The 21,503-nt window shown below is 47.0% G+C and overlaps 1 protein-coding gene across 3 annotated transcripts in view; it reads right to left on the bottom strand.

Annotated features, from left to right (window-relative positions):
- The window catches only part of MCC (MCC regulator of WNT signaling pathway), a 533,511-nt gene that overhangs the window by 49,527 nt on the left and 462,481 nt on the right, over positions 1–21,503 (bottom strand). For all 3 annotated transcript variants that reach the window (XM_010808842.4, XM_059890654.1, NM_001083523.1), the window contains 5 exons: positions 14,040–14,186; positions 13,025–13,114; positions 11,461–11,609; positions 6,656–6,796; positions 3,788–3,891 (listed from right to left, as the gene is read on the bottom strand). In XM_010808842.4, the coding sequence (XP_010807144.1) occupies positions 3,788–3,891; positions 6,656–6,796; positions 11,461–11,609; positions 13,025–13,114; positions 14,040–14,186 (631 nt within the window). The remainder of the gene's footprint in view (positions 1–3,787; positions 3,892–6,655; positions 6,797–11,460; positions 11,610–13,024; positions 13,115–14,039; positions 14,187–21,503) is intronic.

The following is a 21,503-nucleotide window of genomic DNA, read 5'->3' as shown; positions in this document are numbered from 1 at the left end:
CATCCAGGATGAATGGTTGTGCAGTCAAGAAGAAACAAAGGAGAAATCCCCATAACTACACTGTGGGTGAATGTTACAACTCATTCTTGCTGTGCGGCTCCATGGCACGTTAGGGCAGGATGACATATCACTGCAACTGGGCAGAATGGAAGAGTCCGGTTTAATAGGGAGCTGCTAAAAAGTAAGCTTAAAAAGCTGCTAAATAAGATACTTTACAGACATCCACAACTGACGGCTCTCTGAATTCTGAAGAGGCATATTAACTGACTGCTCCATTTTATAAATAGACCCATGAGCCAACCAGGATTATGTGAATACAAGGCATTTTATTATTGATTTTAAATATTTAAAATGCAGATTTAAGTCCTTTTAGCTCCTATCCAAGTCACTGTGCTGAGTAGGGACAAGCTTCGTATGAGGTACCTTTCGAGGATAGCACAGACTAAGACAGTCCTCTGAGAAAAAGTAGAAATAAAATGATTGATTTTTTGCCTTTAATTGATAATTTTCCTTAATACATTTATTAAAAAAAAAAGAACTTGACAGCAAGCCAAGATCATTTTAGGATTCTGCTTAATAGGAAGAATAAAGTTTTATGGTTTGGTTAAAAGACCCTGAAAAATGAGCTTCCTAATGGAAATGCTGGCAGAGTTTCTACTGTTGGGCTGGGAGGGTAATACTATTTAAAAAACAACAACAAAAAAACAAGAAAACTCAGAGAGAGAGGTGGGGGATGGTCACACATACAAATGGAGGCCTGCTTCCTCACTGGGTGACTTGGATATGAAACAGGAAATTAATACCCAGGATACTCCTTTATTTCAGATTCCTGTCCATGTCAAAACTGAGGAAAGGAGGGAAGGAGGAAAAGCAGGCGAGTGTTTGTTCAGTGCAAAAGCTACAGCCTGGGCTCCTTGTGGCTCAGAATGGTCAAGAATCCACCTGCCAATGGAGGAGACACAGGTTCAGTCCCTGGTCTGGAAGATCCCACATGCCACGTGGTAACTAAATCCGTGCACCACCACTACTGAGCCTGCGCTCTGGACCCCGGGAGCTGCAACTGCTGAAGCCTGCACGCCTAGAGATTGTGCTCCGCAAGGAGAGAAACCACCAAGAGAAGCCGACTCACCGCAATGAACAGTACCCCTGTTCTCCACAACTAGAGAGAGCCCAAGTGCAGCAACGAAGACCCAGCACAGGCAATAAATAGATAAATAATAAAAAAAAAAAAGACCTTGGAAATTCAGTTCAGTTCAGTTGCTCAGTCATGTTCAACTCTTTGCAATCCCATGGACCACAGCATGCCAGGCCTCCCTGTCCATCACCAACTCCCAGAGTTTACTCAAACTCATGCCTATTGTGTCAGTGATGCCATCCAACCATCCATCCTCTGTTGTCCCTGTCTCCCGCCTTCAATATTTGCCAGCATCAGGGTCTTTTCAAATGAGTCAGCTCTTCGCATCAGGTGGCCAAAGTATTGGAATTTCAGCTTCAGCATCAGTCCTTCCAATGAACACCCAGGACTGATCTCCTTTAGGATGGACTGGTTGGATCTCCTTGCAGTCCAAGGGACTCTCAAGAGTCTTCTCCAACACCACAGTTCAAAAGCATCAATTTTTGGTGCTCGGCGTTTTTTATAGTCCAAATCTCACATCCATACCTGACTACTAGAAAAACCATAGCCTTGACTAGAAGGAACTTTGTTGGCAAAGTGATGTCTCTGCTTTTTAAGATGCTGTCTAGGTTGGGCATAACTTTTCTTCCAAGGAGTAAGCGTCTGTTAATTCCATGGCTGCAATCACCATCTGCAATGATTTTGGAGCCCCCCAAAATAAAGTCAGCCACTGTTTCCACTGGGACCGGATGCCATAATCTTCGTTTTCTGAATGTTGAGCTTTAAGCCAACTTTTTTCACTCTCCTCTTTCACCTTCATCAAGAGGCTCTTTAGCTCTTCTTCACTTTCTGCCATAAGGGTGGTGTCATCTGCATATCTCAGGTTATTGATCTTTCTCCCGGCAATCTTGATTTCAGCTTGTGCTTCATCCAGACCAGTGTTTCTCATGAAGTAGTCTGCATATAAATTAAATAAACAGGGAGACAAGATACAGCCTTGACATACTCCTTTTCCTATTTGGAACCAGTCTGTTGTTCCATGTCCAGTTTTAACTGTTGCTTCCTGACCTGCATACAGATTTCTCAAGAGGCAAGTCAGGTGGTCTGGTTCCCATCTCTTGAAGAATTTTCCACAGTTTATTGTGATCCACACAGTCAAAGGCTTTGGCATAGTCAATAAAGCAGTAGTAGATGTTTTTCTGGAACTCTCTTGCTTTTTTGATGATCCAGTGGATGTTGGCAATTTGATCTCTGGTTCCTCTGCCTTTCCTAAAACCAGCTGGAACATCTAGAAGTTCACGATTCACGTATTGCTGAAGCCTGGCTTGGAGAATTTTGAGCATTACTTTACTAGCATATGAAATGAATGCAATTGTGCGGTAGTTTGAGCATTCTTTGGCATTGCCTTTCTTAGGGATTGGAATGAAAACTGACCTTTTCAGTCCTGTGGCCACTGCTGAGTTTTCCAAATTTGCTGGCATATTGAGTGCAGCACTTTCACAGCATCATCTTTTAGGGTTTGAAATAGCTCAACTGGGATTCCATCAGGTCTTATTAAAAGAAAAAAAAGAAAAGCTAAAGCCTGGGCAGGGAGGGAGGAGCTGGCAAGGAGGACTGGAGATGCACTCAGGAGGTACCCTGATGGGAGCTTCTTTGCAAGGTGTGTCCTGGAAGGACAGCCTTAATATGGGCTCACAGCCTAGGAGGAAAAGGATGACGGGTGGCCTGCTCGCCAGCCTGTGCAGAGTGCCCACCTTTGACTCTCGAGTCATCTGGTCAGTTTTTTGTTCACTTGCTGTGGTTTCTCGGGAGAAGTTGCTGTGGTCAAGTGTAGGCTGAGGGAGCCAGGAGGCCCCAGGACTGGGGGCCTCTGTCACTGAACCTCTGTTTCCTTCCAAACACTGTTTCCACTGTTATTGTCCCCATGTTATGTCAAGGCCCACAGTCATAGTCAAGGGTGAAGTTTTGGCAAATGATGGTAACTAGGATGCCCTGCATGTGTTTTTTTCAGTTATAGCCCTTCTAGTTACTCAGCACTGGGGCACAGTAGTCAGGGGCGGTGTGGGTCTGGAGGGACAAATGATGCCGACCCTGGGGGATGCATGACCCCTGCAGTGGAGGACGGGCAGGGAGGGCAGGTGGGCAGCAGGCCCCCGGGGTTGGCATTGGTGAAGCTGAAGATGACAAGGTGTGAAATGTTCCTCTGCATTTCTATGTCACCTGGAGAGCAGGTAGGGGGAACCCATGTTCCTTTGAATCCAAAGGAACAAACCTGGAGAAAATGCAGTGCCAGATGAGGCAAAGGCCTTGTGGGCAGCACAGGGACCCTCAGGCACCAGCACTGCAGGGAGGCTGTGGGAGAGCTGGTCCCTTTCAGGGCGAATCTGGGCCTCCTGCCCCATCTGGTCCTAGAGTCGGCCTGGGAGAGTATGTTTCCCGAGACGGCCTGTTTGTTTTAACTTGTCTGTAATGCTGTTTCCACTTCAGTTCCTGCTGCATTCAACATAAACAATTTACTCGCTCAGTCATGAGGAAAAAATGAAAAACACACTTGACAAGTGAATTTCATGTTGTTGGGAGGCGTGCCAATGCCAACAGCCGAGACGGGGGGTAGGAGACCAGAAGAGGTGGGGGGACGAGGAGCAGGGGCTGCAGGAACCCGGCCACACTTACCAGGGGACGACCCCACACCGGCCGCCCGGAACTGCCCCAGGATGAGGCTCTGCTCGCTCTCGGCCAGAGCCAGGAGGAGTTCATAGGCTTCGATGCACTGCTCGCTGAAAGAGAAGCACATGGCGTCATCAGCTAGGGCTGAGAACTGCGAGTCCCCTGCGGTGCAGTGCGAGCCCTGCCTCTCAGCCTCCCTGCCCAGGTGGCAAGGACACGCCCACAGGCACTCATGGACAGAGTCAGGGGCTCGCTCTGCTTTGAGGCCCCCTCCCTGCCCTGCTTTAAAAAAAACAAAACAAAACAAAACTTTAGACTATGATCTAGAAAAATACAAGGGAAGCAATGAAGATGAGAGAGGCAAGTCTGCTGCTCCTTTGATGATCAGCTTGAAGGGAAAGGTGAAGCGCTCACAGCGACCAGCCTCTGGGTGCGCCCCGCCCCCCTGGATCGCCACACCTCCTGTAATCCCCTTCCGCCTGTTCCCGCTGGTTTGTGTGACTAAGAGAGTAAGGCAAAAGTGATGGGTTATCACATCCGAGGTTGGTTATTAAAGAACGGATGATTTCCATCTTGGTCTTTCTCTCTCTTTCCTCCTTTCCCTTTTCCTCTTGAATCATCCTTTGCAGAGGAGGCCAGCTGCCACGTCTGGAAGACCCTTGAGCAGCCCTATGGAGCAGCCCGTGTGGTTAGGAACTAAGGCGCCAGCCCATCTCCAGTGAAGGACCGAGGATTCTACCCGAAGCCTTTCGAAGCAGATCTGCCAGCCCCAATTAAGCTGACGCAGCTCTGGCTGAGAGCTTGACCAAAAACTCAAGAGACCCAGAGCCAGAACCTCCTAGACAAATCACTCCCAGATTCCTGACCCCAGAAGCTTTGACATAATAAACAGTTATACGATAATAGGGAATTCATATAGCAGCCCAGAAAGGGGACTGTTTTAACTGAGACCTGCCTATTCAATAGAGTGGCCGCTAGCCACATGTGGATATTTAAATGAAAAAGAACTTAAGGTAAATAAATGAACATTCAGTCTCTCTGCAGCAGTGGGCATATTTCATACGTTTAAACAGCCATGTGCGGCTAGCAGTTGCTGCACTGGATAACACAGAGAACAGCTCCATCATCATAGAAAGTTTTGCCAGAGGCTTGTAAAGCTGCGTCATGAAACACTCACAAAATCTCTGACAAGAGCTGGAGTGTGGAGCGCTCTCTTCGGGTACACCAGACAGAGGATCAAACAGTGACCTCTGGAAAGCCACTGCTGCCCGTGGCCCCATAGGGACCCATGTCTGCACTGGATGGAGTGTGTGTATCATGCTTGAGTCATCCTGGCCAAATGCCTGCAGTAGTGAGAATCACCCCCAAGCAAAGAATTGATGAGCTTCTCCAAGCTGAGCAGGGGAAATGTGGCTTTACTCAACACTTAGTCAACAGACTTTTTTTTTTCTTGTCTTTACTTTCAAGTTCCTTTACTAAGAGACAGGAAAGAGAGTCCAATGACTGCCTGTGGGTGCTGGCAGCTCCCCTTCTCAAGGGCAGTTGATCTTTCAAGTTAGAGATGCTGGGACGTTGCTTCTTCTGTACAGATGAAAGGGAGACTGAGGGTGCAGGAGAGCCTGTTTCAAGAGTAGTCACAGACGATCATCTGTTTGCTTTGGTGTGTCTGTAAACTAACAGGATTGCTCTCTAGCTTTGGTCTCCTGTATTTTGGTTTGATATACATATATTTTTTTTTTGAAGAAGAAGAAGCAATGTTTCTTAAAACAATACTGAATTCTCTGAGAGGATGCCAAGAGTAAGATACAATCACTACTCTGGGACTTTGGTAAATATGCCTAAGTGGTGACACTGATAAGTCTATGAAAACAATAATAAAGCTGAGTTTTGTAGCTATTAAACAAGTAGTAATTTAAAAATAGATAAATTCCAAAGCTGAAAAAAAGTGGTACTACTTGCTCATCAATGAATGAATCACATTCATTTAAACTGGTTTTTTTTAATGGGAAAAAAACTGGCAGCATGCCTGAAGAGACATGAAAATATTCATATCCTTTGATCTATAATTCCTGCTCCAGGGATTTTATCTCAAGGAAAATACAAGAATGACAGTTTTTGTATTAATTTATTCACCATAGAATTATTTTCAGTATCAAGAGTCTGCAAGAGTCTAAACATCTTTTAGAGAAATGAGTAATAATACCATATAAACTTGATGGAAGGGATACAGTCAGTCAAAATAAATGGAGACTTTTAAGCAATAATATTACAGTTTAACAAAGGAAGGAAGAGAATGAATTAGATTTACCACAATGTAGAATATAATATGAATATAAATAAAGTCTGGGAAAAAAAGACTGGAAGAACAAGAAGTGAACTTGTAACACAAAAATTGATGTTTTGAGTGATGTTTTTTAATCACTAAGTCGTGTCTGATTCTGTAGCCCACCAGGCTCCTCTGTGCATGGGATTTCCCAGGAAGAATACTGGAGTGGGTTGCCATTTCCTCCTCCAAGGGATCTTTCCAACCCAGGGATCGAGCCCCCATCTCCTGCATTGGCAGGCGGATTCTTTACCACTGCCAAAGGGAAGACTTGGAGTGATATTACTTACATGAAATAATATTTCAGTTGAACATTGCTAACAGAAACATACCTGTTTTACTAATACCACACTCATTATCCTTATTTTCTTAATTGCTCCCAGGCTGCTAACTGATTTTTAATATTTATCACACCCTAGCATTTGCTGGTCCAGTTCTCTAGTCACATTTTCTAAAACGCGGTTTTCTACTTTCATGCAGAAGCTTGCTATGGATGCCCTTCTCAATGAAAGTGGCCCCTCGCCTGCCCGCCCGCCTGCCCAACTTCCTACCTGTACTGCAGGGCCAGCCTCAACGCAGTGGCATTGGATTCGTACTTCCCTACCAGCATGCTCATCCTCTCGGCATTGCTCTTGCACTCTTCCAGGGTTATGGTCAGAAGGTCATTTTGGGATTTGAGGTGTTCGATACGGCTACAAAGGAAGGAAAATCACATTCACAGTTTTACACTAGGATTATAATGCGTTGCCAAGATTTTAGTCATCCACTCTAGATTCTGGCCAAAATGCACGTTAGGATATGAGCTCATTAGATGTTTTAGCAAATGCAACTGATGAGAAGTAATAAAGTAAGCAACTCAAAGCTGAAGAATCATTAAATTCTGTGTGAATTAGAAATAAAAATTGCTCCCTGGTTATTTCCCAACCAGTCATGGATGAGCCATTTGCCAGGTAAAGTGCTAGGCTTGGGAGATACACCATGGTAAGGAGCCCTAACCTTCATGAGAGTTAAGACTCAGATGCTCCAATGAACCACCCTCCACCCTCCACAGGGACAAATGAAAAGCAACCCTTACAATAAGAGCTACTATTTGTTAAGCCCTTGCTCAGTAACTCTCCCAATAGCCCTTTGAATTAAGTAGTATTATCTCCATTTCTCAGAGGAGGCACAGAAATGTTAATCCTTGGGCTCTGAACCAGGCAGTTTGACCCCAGATCCTTGACTCAGAATGCTCACTACAGAGCAGGAGCAAAGGATGAATCAATGAGTGAAAAAGAAACTGCACTTAAGGGGTACCTGAGTGGCAACTGCAGAGTGTATCCAAAGCTCTTTCCAGCTTGGACAGTCCCCTAACTGCCTACTACTGGCAGGATAATCAGTGGATAAGAATAAGTTTTATAAAAATCAGAACTGTAAACTCAAGGCCAAAGAGTTTATGGCAAAGTCAGAAAGCAGATTAGGAAAGCCAAAGCCTTCAGCCCCTGTTTTCTGTCCCAGGACGCTGATGCTGTGGATGCAATGATTCATTCCCCAGAGGACATGGCCATCTGCAGTACTCAGATCACCAAGTCTTAAAGAGACATAAGGTTTCACACACACAAAATGTTAAGAGCTTGGAAGCCATCTGCTTTGAGGATCAATCTTAGGACCACGCATCTTAGCACATATAACTAAGACCGTTGCGTGGCTTTGGCAACAACAAGGTCGATTCAATGTAAGGTGTTACAGGATACAGTTTTCTGTCTCTGTTCACATGACGGCCTCTTCAGAGACTTCCCACCCTCTCATTTACTTCTTGACTTGCTCCAGTTACATTCAGTCCCTACTAATTAGATGAAACCAAACCTCCATGTGGTCAATTCTATCTCAGACAGCACCCCTGTATCGATGGCTCCTACCTTTTAAAACATTCTCCTTCATTTGGGTCACGACAGGTGTCTACTGGTTTTCTCCCTGCCGAAAGGTCATTATTTCTCCTGTCTCCTCTGCTGGCTCCCTCTTCTCTATATAATCTGTGGCAGTTGACATTCCCTTAGGACTCAGTCCTAGGTCCATTCCTCTATCAATGCTCTCTTCTGAGGGTGATTTTATCCCAAGACTTTCACAGGCATTTATGTTCCCATGGCTCCCAGATTCTTAGCTCATACCTCTCTTGTAAGTGCCAGTCTCACATATCCAGGGTTTCACACAGACACTTCAAGTTTAACATGGGATTCTTGACTTTCCTCTAACCATAACCTCCTCCATCTTCCCCATCTCAGTAAATGCCACCACCATACACCCGACAACAGAGGTAAGATATCTGCGAGTCTTGAGACCGCCTCTTATTTTATACATCTGTGGATTTTTATCACCACACATACAGTGACCCCTTCAAACTGCCTCTACTTGGCTGTGCTCGTTCACTGCAGAACTGGCTCAGTTTCCACCCCTGCCCACCCCTTGCCATTCTGCACATCTGAGTGAACTTAAAATTAAAAAAAAAAAAAAAAAAGATTTGTAAAGTGATACAAAGACATTAAAAAAATAAATAAATAAAATAAAATTTAAATCAAATCTGTTCTTCCCCTACATAAAGCACCTTAACAACTTCCAACGGCACTTGGTCTATTACCTCAAATTCCATAGCCCGCCCAGCCCTGACTACTTCAGCACCTTGTCTCACGGGGCACATCCTTTCACTCATTCTGTCTCAGTTCCATCGGGATTGGGGGAGTTCAGACTTCATACCAGCCACTTCCCAGCCTTGAAGTTGCTGAGTTGGCCCTTAAGACTCTTCCTGGTTTGTCACATGGCTGTTCCTTTCCCGCCTGAAAAATCTCAATTGCTATTTCCCCCCTTCAGAGATGCCTTCCCTGTCTTCGTACTTAAAATCAAGGCTACCTTTTATTTCGTCACAGTGTCATATTTACTTGGAGCTTTCTCATGTTCTAATTGGTCTGTTTTTGCTTAACTTCCTTAACAGGATATAACTCCATGAAATCTTGTCTGTTTTACTTTCTTTGGCACCCAAATAGCCCAGTATATAGTAGGTGCTTAATATCTGCATGCTGCGTGCTAAGCTGCTTCAGTCGTGTCTGACTCTGTACAACTCTGTGTACTGTAGCCCCCCAGGCTCCTCTGTCCATGGGATTTTCCAGGCAAGAATACTGGAGTGGGTTGCCATTTCTTCCTCCAGGGGACCTTCCCGAGCCAGGGATCGAACCTGCGTGTCTTAAGTCTCCTGCATTGGCAGCCAGGTTCTTTACCACTAGCGCCACCTGAGAAGCCCAAAAAGCAACAATACTTTTGAGTAGTATTTTGAGTAGTGGCAGAGGCATGACCCACCCCATGCCTGTGCCACACACACAAACACAAGTTAAAGGCTGTCATACTTTCAGAGTGTGACAGGACTACAACTTTGAGATAGGTAGTTAAATAAAAGATATCAGAACATACTGGTAGATAATTTACAAGCACTCCCATGTTCTAGCAGTAGCTGTGATAATACAGAAAACAATGGAGAAGAGGTGGACAGACAGGGGTTGACCAGCTGGGCTATTTAATAGCTCTGGACTTGAGGCAAGTCATTCAAGGTCAAAACATTTGCTTTCTAATTTGCAAAATGGGACTATTCTGCCCTCCCAAGTTGAGGATTTAGGGTTGTCTGTGAGTCTTTGGAAAGCTGTTACACTCCATGACAGTGTGAGCTACAGGCACCAAATAGTTCCCCCTTCTTTGGTCTCTCTTAGGTGCATATAACTGAAGAGAAAGGACCCCCCCCGCCGCCCCGGCCCTCCAATTCAACCACAGAGCAGGCTTGTTAAATCCCAGAATCTGCTGAGAGGAGATCCTCCTACACAGAGGGCCCCTGAAGGCATCTGACTTCACTAAATTGCAAAGGGCATATCTGATTCAATTTTTAAGCACTCCCCTGCCTGTGACACTGAGAGCACTGCTTGTTTACTGCTGCAAGGTAATCAGCAGATTGTCACTCTTAACTATTTTGGATTTAATAAGGAAACCATTTAATTTCAAGATTTAAATGACCTAGATTGCCACGTTTCCTTGGTTCTCAAGTACTATATTAAACAGCTTCAAATCAGGGAGGACTAACAGGATAATTCAATTTATTCAGGTTTGCCATACACAAGGGGAATGGCATGAAGCAATGGTTGGCGGGGAACGGCATCCATGTTTCTTACGGGTTGGCTCACAAGCCTCTCCAGTTCTTAGTAGGTAACCCCTGAAGACGGCTGGGTGAGGGCAGCCGCCGCATGCTCGGCCACCATTCAGCCACTGTGGGGCCAGGTCTGAGTCACAGCAGTCACCACAGCTTGGCCCTGCTCCTTCTCTTCTGCTTTTTTAACAACCCAATTTCATTGCTGGGATGACATACAAGCCAGTCTTTGCCAAAGAGGCAGGAGGACAAACTCAAATCACCTCCGTCATAAGATCAGGAAAGAACCCATAAAACTGGGCACACAGTTAAATTATTCTAATCAGGACAGTTAGACCTACTTAGAAAATCTGAACTAAGTAGGATAGGATATAGGGATGGGAGGATGTACACATTTGTGAAAAGCATAAATACGATGAGGCAACCCTTGAATGGAGCAGGGAGGGTTAGACTAGCATGCCTGGTCCACCCCAGGAATGTCTCAGTAGCTCTGGCCTGCATGCTAGGGAGCCATCTTGCCATCCTGACCTACTTGTCATTCCATATGGACTGCTCCTTAGTTTGTTAGGGCCAGTGCACAAGGAAAAGCGGGAGGGGGAATTCCCTGGTGGCACAGTGGGTAAGAACCCGCCCGCCAATGCAGGGGACATGGGGTCGATCCTTGGTCTCGGAAGATTCCACATGCTGCAGGGCAGTGAAGTCCGCATGTCATAACTCCTGAGCTCGTGTACTGTGGCTACTGAAGCCCAGAAAAGCCACCGTAATAAGAGGCTTGGGCACCGAAACTAGGGGTTGCAACTAGAGAAAGCCTGAGGGTAGTACGAAGACCCAGCACAGCCAGAAATAAGTAGATAAACAAATATAGCAGCATGTTAAAACAGAAAGAAGACAGAGCCCCTGGTTCATAAATTATTTAAAGAATTTAAAACAGTGCAACTAACACTTAAAACAGTGACAGCAGAGCAGTAAAGCGAGTGTGGGATCCTTCTAAGCATGAGGCCCTGTGCATTTGATGACAGGTCACAGGGGCCCACAGAGCCGGCCCTCCTGTGATGAGCAGGGTGGTGGAAACTCACACCTGCCAGCTCGACAGCATCACCTTAAGCCCTAATGCATCAGCCAGCCTCAACGGATCTTTGGGATGGGACTGGGGTTTCCCCTCAACACCACCACCGAATACACAGGATTCCTCCTTACCTGTTCAGCCGCTCCGTTTCCACCTCAAACTCTCTAATCTTGCTTTCCGAGATGGCAGATCCATGGGAGTAGAGAGTCTGGAAGATTTCCTGAATGTTGGAGCAGTCCTGAAGAGAGTGGGCCAGGTGCTCTGCCACGCTGCTGGACACCTGAACAGGTGAGCATTAATTCCTCTCTGGACAAAGCCACTTCTGGGATGCTGGGCCCCGGGCCCTTGCTTCCCAATTTAAACCGTTCAGTTTTAAACAGTTTAAAGCTGATGTTCCTTGAGAATTGGGCACCCAATGACATAGCTACCCAGATATTTTTCAGTTTGTATAATATAATCCTAGTATAAAAAGTTAACTACTGTGAACGCAGTACACAAAACAGGGTCAAAATGCAACTGCATCCTCTAAGCTGTATCCTCAGCAGCAGGCATGAAAGATCCTGAGCCTTGGGACCTAAAATTTTGTATATTAAATAGAGTTTGGACATCCTTTCTCCTTCCTAAACCCCCTGCCACCCTCAACACTTGTCTCCTGTAGCTAAGGTGAACATCCCATTCCTTCACTTTCATAATTCAGCTTTGGCATGGAAGCTGGGTGCCTGCAATTTCTGCCCAGTGCAAAATTCTAAAATAGGGCCTTAAAAGTTCTGTTTCTGTTTTTCCCCATCCCTGAGGGTCAAACCAGTCAATCTTAAGGAAAATCAACCCTGAACAGTTGTTGGAAGGACTGATGCTGAAGCTCCAATATTTTGGTCATCTGAGGCAAAAAGGCGACTCATTGGAAAAGTCCCTGATACTGGGAAAGATTGAGGGCAGGAGGAGAAGAGGGCATCAGAGGATGAGATAGCTGGATGGCATCACTGATGCAATGGACATGAACTCGGGCAAACTTTGGGAGATGGTGAGGGACAGGGAGGCCTGGCTGCTGAAGTCCATGGGGTTGCAACAGTCGGACACGACTGGGCGACTGAGCAACATTAACAAGGATCAAATAACTGGATTTTCCAGCCTCACGCCCAAATCCTCAAAGACATCCCCAGGGAACTGAAATTATTCTCTTTTCACTATACATCAGTTCACAGCCCCAGGGTATTCGGCATTCTACATAAGAAAACTCCAGAACTGAGCTGGAAGGTTCCGGTCTGTCCCAGCATCGGCTGTACTTCAAAGGCAGCGATCCTGCTCAGTGGAGAGCACCTTCCCTTTCAAGAGGGACGTGCGAATAATCAAGTTCTCTTAGAGCTTCCTGACTCACTTGGTCTCTGGGGAAGCAGGGTGATATAAAGCAAGTATTTCAAGACTTTGATCTGTATTGCCAGTAACAAGACCTCAATCATTTCTTTCTGAATGGTTTCAACTAGAGAAACAAAAAGCTCCCTTTAAAGCTGAAGGGGTAATTCACTACCGGCGAACCACTAAGCATTTTAACCTGACCCTTTGGAAGGAAATCAAGTATGATTTCCTATTACAATCACCCGGTTTATTGGAGGGCCCCTGGGCAGTGCTTCTGTCATGGACGAGCCATTGTGTAGTTCTCCTATGTGACATGTCCCTTTGCAACTCATAAACACTCACCCCGATGCTGCTGATCTCTGAGCCTAGGACTGGCCGATCAGATGACGAAGATTCAGACCTGGTCTTGGAGAGCTTCACCCTCTCGGCGATCTTAACGAACAAAACAAAACAAATGATCGAAAAACAACACACGCCATTCCCCATATAAACTACTGCGACTGTGTTTATACAGGGCTACTCTTGAACCTTGGCAACTAAGCCATCAGTTCTTAAAAACGACTCACGTGTCTGATTTTTCTGCCACTTGCTTATTAACTCATGGTTTTTCAGCGTTAGTACCACTGACATTTTGAGTTGGACATTCTTTGCTGTGGGGGACTGTTCTGTGCACTATGAGCACCTTGGCTTCTAGCCACAGTACTCCAGGTGTGACCATCGAAAAGGTGTCCACATAGCCAAATAGCCCTTGGGACAAAAATCACTTCTGGCTGAGGAGCACTGGTGAGACTTCATAAACTTGACGGCTGACAACCAACCTTGTTGCAGAGACTGGCGGGGCTACCAGGAAGAGGATATGTAATCGTGTCAACAGTCTCTCTGGGGTGGACTCAGCATAGGAAGGGGGTCGGGGGCTGTGGCTGAGATTGGAGGGGCTACTTCTCACAGCTGCTAGGCCTGCCCATCATTGTCATCTATTTGTCTGCTGGCAGGGCTGTCGGTTCTGGGAGCAGGTAGATCATTGGTTCATTACTCAGGGTTCCCCTCCTGGGCTGAACCATGATCCTCAAGAACAACTCTCTACCCACCTTGTGACAAAACATCTCACTCTCCACAATGACCTGTCAGCTGGGACAGGCTCTGGCCCGCTGATTAATGAGAGCTGGCATCTAGGTTGCAGCCGAGAGAGACTTAAAACTATTAGTGGGTTATCTCTTCCTGCAGCTCCAGCACGGGAGGCCTACGCAGGACCCTGGGAGGCCCCTCAGGGCCCGCTGAGCTGATTGCATGCTGGCACAGCGGCCCTGCTGCACAAAGGCTGGGGCTGCCCGATAACGGCCGTGTCCCCGGAGCTCACCTTGGCGATGGGGATGTCATTGCTGCTGCTGCTCGTGCTCAGTTCTCCGGTGCTGGGGTTAACGGGGCGGTTGGCGGAAGTGAGGCGGCCAGGGCTGGAGGGGCCCGTGGCCTGCACGCTCTGCAGGCGAGTTTGAAGCTCTCGAACCTGAAATGACAACACCTTCAGACATGGCGGCAGGCTCCCCCGGCCCAAAGAGCAGAAGGGCCAGTGTGGGGGAGGACAAAGCTTTCATTTACACGAAGAAACCAGCTTCCCTGAAAACCGAAGTCAGCTGAGTCCGCACAAAGGGCACTGATGTTCTTAACTGGATCTGCCACGGGCTGGCCAGCATCTGCGCTTCACAAGCTGGAGGGGGACATGTTTTCTATGGTGCTGGAAGCTTCCAGCACAAGGAGAAGGGCCATCTTTAAGGGATGTTCGCTCACTCAGTACACATGGCACAAGAAATGGAACCCAGGATGAAATTTGTACTTGCATGGAGTTCAGAGGACAGAGATCATTTCAAGCACATGCTCATGCTATAAACATCAATGCAGGGTGGGTGTGCAGGAAGCAGGAAAGAGGAAGAAGGTGACTCCACCTGAAGTCACTGCGGAACTGTCTTTGAGCACAGCCTCCCAGGTGGACAGGGCTGTAATGGACGAGATGAGTGAGGCAGTGGCTGAGCGGCTGGAGTGGGGAGACCGGCTTGGATGACAGGCTGTGTCTGAAGAACGGCAAATTATTAATATGCACAGGGTAGGAGAGAGACCTGCTCTGGGAAGGAGGAGAGGCTATGGCGATGAGAGGGAGTTGGTACCCATGGCTTTTTCCCAAGGGACTTCGAGATGGGATTATCCCGGGGACAGAAGGAAGGAATACCTAATTAGCCCTTCAGTGTGGAGCGACCCAGAGCCCCCTCAATTACATTTAGAACACACATCTACCTGCACAGAATTTAAATGTCCCAACTCTGTTTCTCTATGGTTATGGCTCACTGACATCCAAAGGGAGAAATGCTCCAAGCAAGTGAAGATGATTATTAGAAACTGGTCTTTCCGATGACCTGGATCACAGTTTGATCACTGTATACGGTGTCAGTCTTAAAGGGCACACTGACCGCAGCACCCAAGGGCCCTTACACGTGGGCACCAGACCCTAATGGGAAGAATCAGCACCAGGACATCTAAACCTGGGTTTCCCAACCTATCAGTGCACCAGAATGTTCCAGAGGGTTTGTTAAGACACAGAGCCCAGGCCCCGCCGCAGATTCTGATCAGCAGGTGGAGACCACACCTAGGAGTCTGCGTGTCCAACAAGCGCCCAGGCAACGCCGGTGCACCCGGCTGACGGCAGTGACCTGTGGGCGGCCAAGGCCTCACGGCACTTGACATCTCAGAGACCACGGAGCAGAGCCGCCCGGCTGCCAGCCCGGAGGCCTTCCAGGCAAACCGTTGTCTAAAAGCGACTGGAGAGCTTTTCATCTTTAATATCTTGGATGTCTCCACCCTGCTAAATTGGGAACCAAAAGTAATTGAAATTTCAATAATTCATCAGCATACGAGAAGCCAAGATAGGAAAACTCCCTCGGAGCAAATTGCATTCAATGGTGAAACAGCTGAAAAGTGCCCAATAGCTGGCTCTGTGGTGGCGTCCAATAACTGCGGGTTAACAGAAATGTGCATCGTCCCCATAAAGAACCACACCCAGGGCTGCCCTCAAAGCCGTCTAAACACCAGAAAAACACACGCTGTCAAAGTCAAGTGGGACTGCTGCTGAGAGATTACAGGGCTCATTGTGGGATGGTCCTGATCAACTGTGCCTCTCTGTGCCCGCGGCCGAGGGCAGGACGCGTTTCTCCATCAGGCCAGCTTCCTGGCACCGGGAAAACCACCGGCGGGTTTCAGGTTCTACCGCTGTGAAAGTCTGATGAGGTCCTGAATAAGCAACAGTGTTACCACCACTGCTGAATCTAAAGAGTATCTGGAGTGAAGTGAAAGTTGGTCAGCTGTGTCCAACTTTTTGTGACCCCATGGACTATACAGTCCATGGAATTAATTCTCCAGGCCAGAATACTGGAGTGGGTAGCCTTTCCCTTCTCCAGGGGATCTTCCCAACCCAGGGACTGAACCCAGGTCTTCCTCATTGCAGGCGGATTCTTTACCAGCTGAGCCACAAAGGAATCCCAAGAATTCTGGAGTGGGTAGCCTATCCCTTTCCCCAGGGGATCTTCCTGATCCAGGAATCGAACTGGGGTCTCCTGCATTGCAGGCGGATTCTTTACTAACTGAACTATCAGGGAAGCCCTAAGAGTGTCTGAATCCCTCCCCAAACAATCAGTGGTCTGGGGTTCCAGGAATCCCAACTGGTCCACTTATCTCTCTTCTTAAAACGTAAAGCATGGCCCTGGGCATTTTATAAAAACATCATTAAAACGACTCAAGTTATAAAAAATGTTTCTTCTTCTAATCACTAAAGTCAACATGTCTATTGTGGAAAATTTAAATGACAGTGGAAAATGAAGACAAAAAAAGTACCCATGTTCTTTCTCACTCTACAGAGACCATAGCGTCTGGTCATTTTCCATGGTGTGTTTGTGCGTGGGCATGCACACCTCAAATTCTGAGTCTAAATACTTATTTTCATATTAAAAGCTTTGGGCTAAGAGAATGTCTTTGAAAACTAAACGATGATAAACATGTTTATTTTGGCTTATGCTTTATTACTTAATGATAATTGTTAGGCAGTGAAAAATATCCAGCTGAAGGGAGTGGAGTGAGCCTTCATGGAAGTTAGTTGAGTTAAAGAGCCCTTTTTCCTCTCTTGCTTGGGAAGTGGGATCTTAATTTAGATGAATACATGTTTCTTTGGAAGGAATGATGCTAAAGCTGAAACTCCAGTACTTTGGCCACCTCATGTGAAGAGTTGACTCATTGGAAAAGACTCTGATGCTGGGAGGGATTGGGGGCAGGAGGAGAAGGGGACGACAGAGGATGAGATGGCTGGATGGCATCACTGACTCGATGGACGTGAGTTTGAGTGAACTCCGGGAGATGGTGATGGACAGGGAGGCCTGGAGTGCTGCGATTCATGGGGTCACAAAGAGTCGGACATGACTGAGCGACTGAACTAAACTGAACTGAACAGAAATGAAGGTTAAAACCAATCTGCTGACTGTGAGCTTAGGTAAGGCTTGGGAGAGGGGAGAGACACAGCTATTAGCATCCTTGCTTTGGTTCTCACCCACTGCAGTAAGTTGAATTGTGTACCTTACCCAAAAGACACATCCAAGTTCTAAACCCCCAGTCTATGAATGGGACCTTATTTTGAAATATGGTTTCTGTAGATGTAATTACATCAAGGATCTCAAGATGAGACCCTCCTGGAATTGGGGCAGGCCCTAAGTCTACTTATAAGAAAAAAGAGAGGGAGATTTGAGACACAGAAACACAGAGAAGGCCGTGTACAGATGGAGGCAGAGTGGCCACAAATTAGAGGACACCGGGGGAGCTACTAGAAGCCGGAAGAGGTGAGACAGGATTCTCCTCCACAGCCCATGGAGGAAGTGCAGCCTCGCCAACACTGTGATTTTGCAGACTCCAGAATGGTGAGAGAATGCGTTGTTGTTTTATGTCACCAAGTTTGAGGTCATCACCTAATATACTCATCTTTCACTGAAGATATTTCATTAAAGAAAATATATTTCTCTCAACGAAATACGTGCCTTGCAGTTGGGGATAGCCAGAAATCAAAGCACATCTAAGCTAGGAACTGATAGATGTGCCGATACCCTTATAGCCTTTCCCACTGGAGTTCTTCAACACCAGACAATGGAACATGATTTCAGTGGCCATTTCCTCGCTTCTTCTAGAGTGAGTATGTAGCCAGGTTGCTTCTAGAGGCCCAGAAGAGGAGCGTGTCTGTCACGTCCCCTGGAATCCTGATGGAGTGTGAAGGGGACAGTCTTGTGTCTCAGGGGCTCAGAGTCTAGCCAGACTTCTCGTGACGTGGGCTCCGAGAAGGGACACCGACAAGAAGTGTCAGCACGTGAAAGAAGCATTACTCTGCCTCCCGGAGTGGGAAACACTGGCCTTCAATCTTGAAGGTTGAGGAGCTGTTTAACAAGCGAATAAAGAGGAAAACAGCTCTGACAGGCTCAAGGAAGGAAATGACAATAAAATGCCAGCCCTCCGCTTCTCTTAACGCTCAATGACTTCCCGAAGAGCGAAAAGGGCTTCATAAGATCATCTGATGAGAGAAGAGAATGGACTGGAATGAGGAAGAGAAAGGAAGTGAGTCAAAGCTGCATGTGAGATCAATGATGAGGGCTCAAACACTGTCAGTGAAGCGGGAGCAAAAATGGCTAGCACTCCCCAGAGCACCATCCAACAGAACTTCCTTTCCCGTAGTAATGGGTGTGTTCTCTAGCCTCACTGTCTGCTACGGTGGCCATAAGCCACATGAAATGTGCCTACTGTTCCCAAGGAACTTTATTTTTAATTGTATTCTATTTTAATTAAACTCCAAGTTAAATAGTCGTGCGTGGTAAGTAGTTACTGTATTGGTCAATGCAGTTCTAGAACAATTTAAGAAAGGATAAAGATAGACAAACTTGTGGCTGGAATGACTCTGCGTATCACGGTACTTGGCAAAATGGTGAAAACATAAGAAGAAGCTGAGTTTTCAGAGATAAACAAGATGCCAACTTTGGACATACTGCATTTGAGGAAACCATCAGGCATGTGAAGGATTTCAGTCAATGGTAGAAATGTGATCTGAGAGAAAGGGATCAGAACTGGGCTTCTGCGTGTGGATAAGGTATAAGTGTGGAGGTGGGCGGAGAGAGGCCACACAGCTGGTTGGATTGAAGGCTCAACTGTGGACACGAAGGTACTAAGAAAGGTGTGTTTGCGAACTGCAGTTGAGGATGAAAAAAGAGGCGGCTTCCATCTGATGGCTTTTGTCTGTCTTAGAGTTAAGGTGCTCTGATAGGAGAGAGGGAGGGGATAGTAGCTGTCAAAAAAGAGAAAAGAAGGTGACCTATAACCCAAAGAGCGAGAAAGAGAAGGCAAGGAGAAACGCTTACACAGCACACTGCAGACTCAGCTCTTTGATTTTAGACAGGAGACTGAGTCAATGCATTGTTTTCTTCAAACCCTGGAGACTTCATGAAAATGTCAGCAAGGAATAAAAGCTGTAACAGTGAAGAGAATGTGCTTGGGGCATTAGCAGAAAGAAGACTTGGGTGCATTCCTTAAAGGCAGAGTGCAAGGAAGAGCACTGATGAAAGACAGACTGGAAAAAGCCCAATTCCATCAACTGCACAAGGGGAGCTGTTGCACACAAGGTTGGTAGCTTAGATGTGGTCTTGGCAGGTACTAAAAGGACAAGAATGAGAAGCAGGGCTGCAAACAGGGGACGGGGGGTGTGACTGTATACAGAACCAATGAAAATTTCCAGTGTATGACATCTGTGGCTAAAGTAAACAGGCAGGCTTCCTATTAAGAGTGTATAGAAATGTGGCATAAAAAGGAACAGTGAGAAAGAAATTCACTGCCAGGGTTCAAAGACAGACAGTAAAATCTCCAGGTGCCAGAAATGAAGTGAAAAATAAGGTTAGAGAGGTAGGAGGGAGCTGGTGCTTCAGGCAGCTGGGGAGGGGTGAGCAGGGCGTGGAGTGAATGTGCCAGGATCCGGGGAGAGGACCCAGGACCGCGGCAGGTTAGGCCGCTGGAGCGGACGCTCCTGCGTCCAGCTGGGAGGCTCCCTGCCAGGTCCCTCTGTGAACAGCGGACCGAGGGCACTGCCCAGGAAGCTGGAAGGCAGTCCAGCTGTGTGGGAGTCAAACCAGAGAAACTAGCACCTCAGCCTCGGGACCCAAGAGTGTGGGGTCCAGACTTATTCTGGCTCCACATTGTGTGCACCGCCCCCCGATCCTGGGAACTGCTCCCTGGTGGCTCGGTGGTGAAGGTCCCATCAACAAAGAAGGAGACGAAGCTTCCATCCCTGGGTTGGGAAGATCCCCTGGAGAAGGAAATGGCAACCCACTCCAGTATCCTTGCCTGGAGAATCCCATGGACAGAGGAGCTGGGTGAGCGACCGTCCATAGGGTCACAAAAGAGCTGGACACGACTTAGTGACTAAACAACAACAGCAAATCTTGACAGTGGAAACTGGTCTGGATTTTGCCAGACCACTCTCCTCCCCAAAAATCTAACTGGTAAACTCCCCAATATCATCAGGGAACTGGGAGAGACTTAAGCCTCCCGCAACGGTGCCCAGGACCGTGGAGCTGACTGACATGGAAGAATGGCGTCAGGGACAGGAGGATGAGACAAGACAGGCTAAATCAGGAGACGGACCCAAAACAGACAAGATCAGAATAAAGCAACCTGTAAACCACAGCACAACAAACACCTTTAGGGCCTGTAAAGAGATAAAAGGAGTAATTTTTGTACAGAATAGGAAATTGTGAAATAAAAATAGGCAGATATCAAGCAAGAATAGGCAGATGAAAAAGAAAAACCCATGGAAAATATAGTCAATGAAGTGAAATCAGGTTAAGCTCTAGACTGGGAAGAGTGGAAAAGAGTGTTTTTCAATAAAATTGGAAAGAGAAATAGTGAACAGGAACACAGCACAAAGAATTCAGAACATACCATGGGCAGCTAAATAGACATAAAAATGCAAGTGTCATTGAGAGGCTCCAACCCACTTCCAAAAGAGTTCCAGAGGACAGGAACACAGGAAATGACAGAGAAACAATATTCGAAAAGAAAAGAAGTAAGTTTTCCAGATGTAGTCCTGAGACTTTAGTATCATGTCAGGTGCTAGATAGCTGTGGAAGTTTTTAGATACGTCTGCAAATGCTTTGATAGTCCCTCCATCAAAAAGTGGACTCCAGGATTTCCCTTGTGGTACAGTAGATGCGAATCTGCCTGCCAGCGGCGGGGACATGGGTTTGATCCCTGGTCTGGGAAGATTCTACATGCGGGAGCAACTAAGCCCGCGGGCCACAACTGCTGAGCCCACAAATGAGAGCCCGCGCTCTGGAACGAAGAGCAGCTCCCACTTGCCACAGCCAGACGAAGCCCAAGTGCAGCAACAAAGACCCAGGGCAACCAAAAACAACTCCAGTTCCCCTCTCCTTGCACACGCCTGGCCTGAGCCTGCATCTGATCAACAGATAGTTGTGCCAGTGATGCCATGTAACTTCCAAGGGTAGGTTAGAAAAGGCAATACAATTCGCCTACCTCTCTCTCCGGGTGCTGGCCCTTACTAGCCAAACATGCTGCTGTGAGGAAGCCCAGGGCACACAGAGAGGATGCTTGTGGGTGTTCTGACCAACAGTCCCTGCTGAGGTCCAGACAATGGTCAGCCTCCCCACCAGACAAAGGAAGCATGCCTTCAAGATGACTGGCCACGGCCACCCTCTGACTGCAAGCACATCTGAGCCCAAGAGCGAACTGTCCACTGGAGGCC

This window comes from Bos taurus, chromosome 10 (assembly GCF_002263795.3).
Source record: "Bos taurus isolate L1 Dominette 01449 registration number 42190680 breed Hereford chromosome 10, ARS-UCD2.0, whole genome shotgun sequence".
Taxonomy (NCBI): domain Eukaryota; kingdom Metazoa; phylum Chordata; class Mammalia; order Artiodactyla; family Bovidae; genus Bos; species Bos taurus.
This window is presented reverse-complemented; position numbering and strand designations above follow the sequence as displayed.